General features: G+C 32.9%; 2 protein-coding genes across 2 annotated transcripts; one reads left to right on the top strand and one right to left on the bottom strand.

Annotated features, from left to right (window-relative positions):
- Positions 1-1882: 1882 nt before the first annotated feature.
- LOC145738961 (RNA pseudouridylate synthase domain-containing protein 1-like) lies at positions 1883-3123 on the bottom strand. Its single transcript, XM_081994175.1, has 4 exons — positions 2843-3123; positions 2545-2788; positions 2120-2399; positions 1883-2060 (listed from the first exon to the last, which is right to left on the bottom strand). Exons 1-4 carry the CDS (start codon positions 2996-2998, stop codon positions 1889-1891), a joined length of 852 nt encoding a protein of 283 aa, XP_081850301.1. The 5' UTR covers positions 2999-3123; the 3' UTR covers positions 1883-1888.
- Positions 3124-3703: 580 nt separating this feature from the next.
- On the top strand, positions 3704-10134 carry LOC145738877 (uncharacterized). Its single transcript, XM_081993993.1, has 8 exons — positions 3704-4640; positions 4763-5053; positions 5113-5718; positions 5773-5903; positions 7231-7384; positions 7971-8747; positions 8801-9344; positions 9398-10134. Exons 1-8 carry the CDS (start codon positions 3882-3884, stop codon positions 9961-9963), a joined length of 3828 nt encoding a protein of 1275 aa, XP_081850119.1. The 5' UTR covers positions 3704-3881; the 3' UTR covers positions 9964-10134.
- Positions 10135-10465: the final 331 nt, after the last annotated feature.

The raw sequence follows: 10465 nt of genomic DNA, 5'->3' as shown, positions 1-10465 counted from the left end.
TGTAATTTTTGGTACCAGGGGATTTCCAGGACTTCAGAAAACCTCCCTGACAATATTAGAAAATTGCTCCACTAAGGGGTAAATTCTTACACCCTAAAAACTTACTAACTACCGACAACTGTCAAAACAACTTTAAAGTACCCGGGGGTTTTACGAACTTTAGGACACCTCCCTGGCGAAGCTACAAAGTGGCTTAATTTTTCACACCCTTTTAATGTAATCACTAACGTTCAAAATATTTAAACCATGTTTAAACTTTAGCGACTTGGTGGTACTGGTAGAGTGCGGAAAAAACCTACTATAGGTAACTCAGAAAACCGCCCTGACCAAAACAGAAGGTGGTTCGATCAAAGATTTATACCCTGTGAATATATCCAACACTGAAGAAGAAAAATAAACACATTTTTATTGTGTTTTTCATTTTGGGGACACTAGTTAGAGTACAGAAAACACCAATAAGAGACTCACTGAGGGCAGTCAGTAACAAAAAAGGTTTTTCTGTCTGTTTTTTTTATTGTAATTAGTAAAAAAACTAGAATTATCACTATTGTTTGTGTGAAATATTATTCACACCTCTAACCCTTCTCAAAGATTTGTTAGACCACCCTGTATAGCATGTAACCCAATTATGTGACCTCTGTTTTGATGGTTAATTGCGTACCTAATGTAATTAATGAACGTCCAATAGTAACATCATCATGAGATTGTCAATTTAGAGTGATCTTAATAGAATCCACTTAAGTAAGCCAATTTTGGAGAAAATTAACTTAAAATTGAAAGCACAAATATAGACTTTAAATAACAGGTAGAGTAGTGTCATTAGTGTTATATGATAATAAAATTCCAGAGGTTCACTCATTTCAAACCAGTTAAACCCCTCTTTGAAAGGCAAGTGTAAACTCTTACAACTCTGTAGAATAAATCAATAAAATTGTTCTTGAAAAAGGGCAATCCAACAACAGATGGAGTGCAGCTCAGTCAGAAATCAATTTTACAACCCCAAGTGATTCTTACTACCCTTTTAACGACTGAGTAGTCACCTGTTACCGCAGAGTGGCTTCAAAATATGAGGTTAAAAACTTGAAAATCAAAAATGTTACGAATTTTTTCAAGCTTCCGACTACAATAAACCACATTATGAACGAAGACTCCCCATTTCACCCTATAGTGAATGAAATATTACGCCCAATCGAAGAGTTGGGGTGGGTATTTATAAACGTTTTTTGGGGGAGTGAGTCTGTAAGTACCTATTTTTGTTAACTACTTCACTTGTACTTTGTTAAATATACTTTTCAGACTTATGAAGACATAATCCTGCTTGTAGGCACCATTGTAGCTTTTGTTGCTTTTATACTATGGTGTTGCTTTCCAGTTGTACCAAGAGATGGTAGCAAACCTGCTCAGTATCAAGGCAGCAACAATTATAAAAATTGCAACAATGATGAAAGATACAATCAAATTGAATTTGTAACAGGAGACTTAAAACAAACACACAAAAAGTGACTGACAAAGTGATTTAAAAGGTAAAAATCACTCTCCTGCATATATGGTGTCTAGTAGATTAGTAAAAGTTATTTAAATAGAACTGTACTGCAGGAAGAGTATTCTAAATAATCATTAACATTAAATTTGACTCATTTATAAGACCTTTCTCTACTAGAATTGCAAACTTTAACTTTGCTACTCATTTATAATTCAATAAAAAAAACAACAGACACAAATGTAGCATATTATTGCTGATTTATTTATATTATTAATAAGTATGCAGCAATACCAAAATAACTATTTTTTCATTACTATAAATAATCATTTATTTTCATCAATGTTAAATACTTTTTGTAATTTACCTGTGATGTAATGTAATGAATTTGAAATAAAAGGATTTAGGCTACAAATTTATTCTTTCCACTCTCACATACAAATTATTAACATAATCATCTAAAGTCTTATATGCTGTATTTAAACTTTGAATAACTTTAAGGCTGGTCCAGTCTTTAATATCACAAAAAGGATCATTAGTTGACACATCAAAGGCATCCATAACATTTGGGAGTACTAACCTGTGAATTGACGCATATTAAGGTGTAATCAATAGGTACATAACTTCAAAAAAACTCACCTGATTGCATGTAAATACATTCTAGCAGGTTTCACATCCTTTCTGTTACTGTAAGTATAGTCACCAACTATACTATGTCCTAAATAAGAGCAGTGCACCCTTATTTGATGTCTCCTACCTGTTAGTGGACGGCATAATAGTTTTGTGGCAGGATAACCATCATTTAATACTCCTTCTTCCATAACTGTGAATACTGTTTGGGATTTTCGGCTCTTTATGCAATTGTCACCATCTTGTGTAGTGCACATTTTTTGTATGTCTGGCTCTCGAGAGTCATTTCCTATTTTACATTATATCAAATCAAGGGCTGTTTGTAAAAGAAGCAGAAATCATGGTTTTGTAGTATATAAGACATGGTTTGATTTGCTGCTTCCTTTAATTTATACTTTTAACTTTACTAATCTCTTTATGGCAAATCAACTTACCAATTGGAATGTTTACATCCAGTATATGAAAAGAAACTATTCCTCTGACTAAGGCTATATAATACTTTTGAGTCCTTTGATCTGACAAGGCTTTAGAAATCTCTGTGCAAGATAGTTTTGTTTTTGGAATACACAACAAGCCACTAGTAGCATAATCTAAACGATGAGGAAAATAAAACTGGTGATAAAGCTTCTCATTAACTAGATCTGGAAAATGTAGTTTCAGAAAAGTTTGGGCTGTTTCCTGAAACATAAGTTTCCATAAATATCTTACAGGTTTAAAAACAGAATTAAATACCTCATATTTGCAATTACTATTAATTTTTAAATCCGGTTGTTTGTTGACAATAATAAAACTGTTATTACAAAAAGCTATTTTGGTTTTGTTTAAATTTTTTTTTAATTTCTGATATTTTTGGATAAAAAGAACTATAACCCAAAAAACAACAAACATTATATATTAATTAGCTCAAAACAGTGACTATTTGTATTAATAACTAAATGCATGTATTTATATAACAATTAAAAGCCCAAATAACAAAAATAATTAGAATAATTTTTGTCAACATAAAAACAAAACAGAAAGTGAGGTTATGTATGTAATGTACGCATTTAAGGGGTGCCGAAGAGATGGCGCCACTCACGGGAAACCAGTGAGCTGATTAATAGAACGGCCATATAATGTTAGGAAAACAAGGTCAAAATATTGTAGGAATCATTTAAAGTAAAAACTGCATTTATTTACTTATATCATTATTAATCTTTAACCATTTACGGATAACAGTCAAATATGAGTCAAGGACTAAATTTTTGAAAAGCACCAAGGACTTTTTTATAACCAAAATGATGGAAAACTAGGTATAAGGCATAAGGTCTCTGGTATAAGGAAAAAAAATAATTTCTGGACAGCCGACAAAGCTGAAAATCGGTTCCGCACTAACCAATTTATAATCCCAAGTAGTTAAAATGCCTTTTAATTACATAGCATATCACATATTTTATTTTTTCAGTTGCAATATCTTACCAATACAAAAATCTTGATGTATGGTGGATGCGCTTGTTTTTGAAAGCGCCTTGAAGTGGCAAATCACTGTTCTTCTTTACTGTTAAAGCAAAAAAGAAGAAGCATTGAATATCTAACATTCTAACCTCACTTAAGTGTCATCATATCAATAAACAAAATTTGGAGGGAATTTAGTACATTTTAAAGTGATGTTTAAACAACTAATATAACAGAAATGTTTGATTAATTTCAAGTTAAATTACTTCTGCATTGTCATGTGTTGTGATTGATTCAAGTTAATGTGATTTTTTTAGCAGAAACCCTCGAAATAACTATGGGTATAACAGGTCTCTTGCCCTACATGGCAGAAGCCACCAGGCCTTGCCATCTATCTGAATTTAATGGTGGGACTATAGCAGTTGATTCTTACTGCATTTTACATAGAGGGGCTAATTCCTGTGCTGAACAACTAGCCAGAGGTGAAGAAACCACAGCTTATTTAAGATTCTGTATGAATTATGTAAAAATGCTTCTCTCACATGGTTTACATGTTATAATGGTGTTTGATGGGAGACATCTCCCAGCAAAAGCTGAGACTGAAGCCAAACGACGTGCGTCTCGAAAGAAAGCTCGACAAAGAGCAGCTGAACTGCTCAACTTGGGAAAAAATGAAGAAGCTAGATCTTTTTTAAAGCAATGTATTGATATTACTCCAAAAATGGCTCATAACTTTATAGTAGAGTGTAGAAAGCTGAAAGTAGACTGCATAGTAGCACCCTATGAATCTGATGCCCAATTAGCTTTCTTTAACATTAAGGGTGTAGCTGAATGTGTAGTAACTGAAGACTCTGACTTGGTTCTGTTTGGATGCAAGAAGGTACTATATAAATTGGATTTTACGGGCGCAGGGCGTCTTGTTGAAGCTGACAAACTATGTTCTGCCATGAAAATGAGACCTGACCAATTTACTTTTGACAAGTTCCGTTTTATGTGTATATTGTCTGGTTGTGATTATGTCAGTAGCCTTTCTGGTATAGGCTTGAAGAAAGCTGAAAAATTTATGAAACTCACTGCAGAAACCAACCCAGAAATTGTAAGTAATTTTTAGTTTTTACTTTCAATTCTCAGGACATTATAGAGTTTGCTTTGTGTTATTACTCCTGTTTGTTGTTGTTGGTATAAATTAAAAGTTTGCTGTAAAATGTTATTTTTTAGTTTCTAAATAGAATACCCAGATATTTGAATATGAATCACCTTGATATCACTGAAGATTACAAAAGAAAAGTCCTAATAGCCAATGCTACTTTCCTTCATCAAGTTGTTTTTGACCCTTACAAGAAAAAACTAGTCTATTTAAATGACCCTGACGTTACTGGTACAAATCCAGAGTATCTTGTTAATGCTGGTGAAATATTTGATAATGAACAAGCTTTCCAAGTGGCTATTGGAAATGTGAACCCTTTGAATTTAGAACAATGTGATGATTGGGATCCATTTGAATCTGATGTATGTAATACACCATTAAAAAATAATTTTTTTAAATAAAAATATGCTGTAATTTGTAGCTTCATGAATACAGCATTTGGTCTGGTATATGCAAGAAAAGAATCTCAACTAAAGAACAAAAGAAAATGCAAAAGTCCATGTTGAAGGAGTTTCTCAGTCAAGAACAGAAAAAAATTGAAACCTGCAAAATTAATCAAGAAATAGAAGCCATTGAAGAAGACCGTCAAATTCATGAAGATCTGACTAAATATACATCTCCTCAGGTAGTGCTTCCTGAAGAAGTGGAAGTAAAAGAAGAACCAGTACCTGAAAATAAAGTATCTCCAGTTCTTCCTAAGAACCCCTTCATGAAGAAGAAACTTAGCAAATTTCCAAAAACCCTTGTGGATGGAAGTTCAGTAGTAAAGAGTAGATTTTTCTCCTCAGAAACATCTGTTACACCTCCAAGCCAAAGTGAAGAAACTGTTTGTGAAACATCCACACTAAAAGAAGAAGAATCAACTGTCACTACTTCTGTATTGCAGTCTTGTGAGAATACTCAGGAACCACCAAGAAAGAAAAAAAGATCTTCAGAAATCACTTATAATAAGTTTGAACCTGAAGTAATTTTGGAAGAAATCAAAGACGAAGAAGAAGTTGTGTTTATCACTACATATGTTGATGAAGTAAGTTTTATAAAAAAAAATAGAAATTAATATTACAAAAACATTAATTTTCAGAAAAAGCCTAATAACAAGCCTGAAACAAAGCAGAGAAAAGTTGGTTCTTGTAAAAGAGTGGGTCTGGGAAAACCCAATAAATCGAACCAGCAAACGTTACATAATTTCTTTTCCATATTGAAACCTTCAAAGTGATTTTTTTGCTGTGATATTTTTATTTAAGTTCATTTTCTGTTCGTTTTGTTTGCCGTAAGGCCAATGCTTTAATTAATATATTTTTTTTCTGTATTTGTGTTTTATTCTCTCTTCCACTTGTTGAAAATCCCACTATACCTTCAATATACCAGTTGTCCCAAAATTAAATTGATAAAACGTCAGGAGCACAGAAACAGTTTTTATCCTGCGCAAAAATTGTTTTCTGAAATAACCACACTGTAAGTGGTATTCACAGCTCCATGAAGCAAAATTTGACAGTTCTAGCGTTAGGAACACTGTTATACTTTTCTTACTTAATGCCAAATAGATGTGTTTCATCGAGGAAATGCACTTTAAGTTGTGTTTACAGCTCCATGGTGCCAAATTTGTCAGTTCTGAGGTTAAGAAACACTTTTATACTTACCGTCACAACTGTCAAATTTAACTCTATGAAGCTATAAATACAACTTGTAATGCAATTTATGGTTATACAAGCATTTGATAGTTTCATGTCACTGCTGAAAAATTATAAATTTGAGGTTTTGGCCATTGTAACCAGAACCAGAAATTTGAGAGCAATGCTTCAAATTTAATGTAAAAAGTATTTATTCACAAACATTTTGATCAAAAAATATTCAAAATTCTGAGAAACATTTTTTAAATGTCTTGTGGTTGGCCACTAAAGTATAAAGATAATTTTCTGCAATTTCTTCTTAAATTTAAATACTTTTTAATTTTTTTTTTGTATCTCGACCGCTTTTGCGTTTTTTTACAAAAGAATTAGAATTAAAATGCCAAGTTTGCGCTGTTTTACAGGAATTTTGAATAATACGGTTATGCTAACATATTGTAAAGTAAACATATTTTGTGTTTCATTCAGTATACGATGTTGCATACATTTGGCTCTATAAATATCTCAAAGAAAGGAAATAAAACTTGCGCGGGAAGTTTGAATTTTCCTATAATGTATCATGACAACATAATTAACGACCATATCTATGAACAAAATCCGTCGGATCAAGTTGTATGTTATGCCGCCTTATGACTTGTTTAATTTCTATGCGTTATACCTCATCTTATCTAAAAGTCGCTTATCTCATCTTCTGTTCAAATAGAAAAGTTCCAATTTAGTTATGTAGGTACAATATAGTTAGTGGAGAACCGCCTAAGTGGTCACAAATATTATGTTGGTGCGTTTGTTAGTCATATCCCATTAAGGGCTAATTCACAATATTAAAATTTTACAATGTATTGTTTGGACAACATCCGTTGTTTAACCAGGAAAATCGTACAACATTTTATACTCTGTGCAAAGTGACACATAAAAACCATGCTGTGGGTGTTGTGGCTGCTTCCCATTGTTCGGGGCTACACTGTAATGTATGGGTGTCCTGAATTATGTCAATGTGACAGTTATGAGACCACTAGTTGTCAATACGCAGACCTTTCGGATTTACCCACTGGTATTGATGTAAATGTAAGTATATAAGTACACAGTTATAAATATATATGTAACGCTGATAATGACTAATAATACTTATGCTTAGGTATAATGATGTTTATGGTAGATTATTTATTACAGTATGTTTTATTAAAAGAATCTGTATAAATACGTAAGGGGGGGTAGGATATAACATTATTAAACTCTGAATGTAGGGGGATGATTACTGCCTCTCCAATTAAAAAAATCATTCAAATATATAAAATCTATGGAAAACTAGTGAAACATTGTTTGAAAAACTAAATTTTGTTTCAATTGAACCGACACTGTAACTTTTATTGCTCCGGAAATCCTGAAATCTACTGGAAATTAAATTGGAAACTGTGTACAGAGTGAGTCAACCAAGCAAACAATAAAACTTCTTTCATTTGACATGGCAAAAAATGTTGGATGAATATACTAGTAGATATACTAGTTTCAATTTATTATATTTTTACTGAGTGCTTCAAAAAAGCTTGGAAAATGTAGTATAATAACAATAATACCATTAGAACAACCTGTCTTTTACTAATAATTTCCTATAACTTATTAACAAAATTAAAACATTCATTCTGTCTTTCAGGTTATTAATTTGGATTTGTCTTTCAACAAATTCGAAATACTTCCCGAAGGTATGAAAGACTTCTCAGAATTGAAGTATTTGAATTTATCTCATAACCAAATATCGACCTTAAAATTTGGGGACCTGGAGGGCTTGGTTAATCTAGAAGTGTTAGATTTGACGTACAACTTATTCCATGACTGGAAAGACATCCACTCTAGCATATTCCTTCCCACAACCAAGTTACAGTATCTGGATTTTTCACATAACCCATTGAGGACGCTCTCCAGACATTCCAATCACTTATTCATCCAATCTTTGGAAGTTCTGCGACTAGTGAATTGTTCAATGAAGTCAATTCCAGTTAATGTTTTTAATCGATTAGCAAATTTGAAAGAATTGTATTTGTCTGATAACCCTATAATGAACATCAGTGAGAAGTTCCAGCTACAAAATACAAAACTTGTGGAGATAAGTGATTCCCGATTGCACTACCTAGATGAGAATGTGTTTGCAGGCATGCCAAGCTTGGAACGTTTAGTTTTACGAAAAAACCTCAATTTGAGGAGTTTTGCATGTAACTCTGACAGTCTTATGTACTTAGAATTGGCTAACAGCATGCTAGAAAAAGTCCCTAGTGGATATATGAGAAAAGTGGTCTACCTGGACCTGTCTGAAAATTATTTAAAGACCATTCCTGCAAGAGCTTTTGTGAACTTTGTTAGTTTAGAAGTTTTAAACTTATCCACTAATTCTCTTACAAGCATAAATGACCTAGCGTTTGAAGGACTGAACTTGGTAAGAAAATCATTAATTGCTTTAGTAGAATATATTTACTAATATATTTTCAGATGACATCATTAGATTTATCCTACAACAAACTGTCCATCCTAGGAGATCGGCTACTTAGCAACAATTCTGCTCTGATTTTTTTGAACCTGTCCCATAATTACATTAGTAAACTTGACACCATTAACAGTAAATCTCTTAAGGTCCTCATCGCCAGCTTTTGTGAGATATCCAGTTTGGAGCGAGACAGTCTTTACATGATGCCCAGCTTGGTGTCGTTAAGTTTATCAAGAAATTACCTTACTAGACTCCCGGATGGACTAATCGCTAAAAGTCTTGTTCTTCTCAATTTAAGCAACTGCAGGATAAATACCCTAAATAATGAGACTTTTTCGGAGATGTTTTATCTGAGAGAGATAAATTTGGCTAGTAACGCTCTTACCACTATTGATCCTTCTTACTTCCCCAGAGCTTTTAAAGTCACTATAAAGGATAACCCATGGAGATGTGAATGCAAGAAGCTAAAGCGGATGTTCGAGTGGATCACAGCGTACTCCGCCAATGACTTGAATTATTTAGTGTGTTCCTCACCAGAAAAAGTTGAAGGTTATAAATTTACCATAGTGTAAATATGTTATTATAAACTCGGTTCATTCCAGGTAAAACATGGGAACAAGCTTGCGAAGATGAATGGTATCCTAACCGTATAACCAAAGACACCATGTGGTACTATTCGTTAGGAATAGTCATAGCAATGGTGTTAGCACTATTTGCATTAGTGGTACTTAGGAAGCTGAAAAGCTTACAAGAAAAGCGTGTCCGAGAAGAAGAAGATGCTCGACGAGCAGAAGAACGGGAAGCTTTGCGAAGAATGCACGAACGACAAAGAGAAAGTAGAGAAGAAGAAAACAGGAACGCTCCAGATCCTAGAGAACTACAAAGTCCTCCATCTTACAACGAAGCTTTGCTACTTCCCAGATTGGATGCTTCCCATCCTAGTTTATCAGGAAGTCTCCACAGTTTAGCTTCTAGAGGCAGCACTTCCGATATAGCGAAAAAGAACAGAATCAGAAGAAAAAAGAGGAGGAGGAAGGAGGAAGAAGAAAGGAGAGCATCTAGAATTACAGTGGACTCTAATTCCTCAGAACAATACCAGTCAAATGACAACCTTTCATCGTTAAGAAGGAAAGCATACCAGTCTCCACCTCTGGAAAGTGATTTTTAAAATGCTCATATTTAATATACTACTAAATTACGTAGTTATAGCTCGTTGTTTTTATATCATATGTATTATATTAAATCATTCTTCTTACAAAGTAACACCATACCATAATTTTGCAGCTGTTTTTGTACATATAGTTTGTTTAAATAAAATATTGTTGAATCGTTTTGTAAATTTATACTTTCACTGTAGAACAATAGTTTTAAAGATATTTCTGTACAAATCCTAATATTTGTATATATCAAATTAGAATGCTTGAAAAATGATTATAATATTGTTGTACAGACTTATATATATTTTATTAACATGGACACTTGTACACGTTTGTACATCTTATTACATATTGCTGTTAATCTCATTTACGCTTATATCGTTCTACAGTTTTCTTTAGTCAGTTGTCTTGTGTTATATATTACGGTCATATTTTTCTATAATAATTTTACCCTTCTTCTATTTAACTTTCTTTGGGGAATTACTCAGGAACATCTTAGTCCAATAAAACTAC

Source organism: Ips typographus, linkage group LG16 (genome assembly GCF_016097725.1).
Source record: "Ips typographus isolate SLU linkage group LG16, UJ_Ityp_2.0, whole genome shotgun sequence".
Taxonomy (NCBI): Eukaryota; Metazoa; Arthropoda; class Insecta; order Coleoptera; family Curculionidae; genus Ips; species Ips typographus.
The sequence above is the reverse complement of the archived record's forward strand: the minus strand, read 5'-3'. Positions and strand labels throughout refer to the sequence as shown.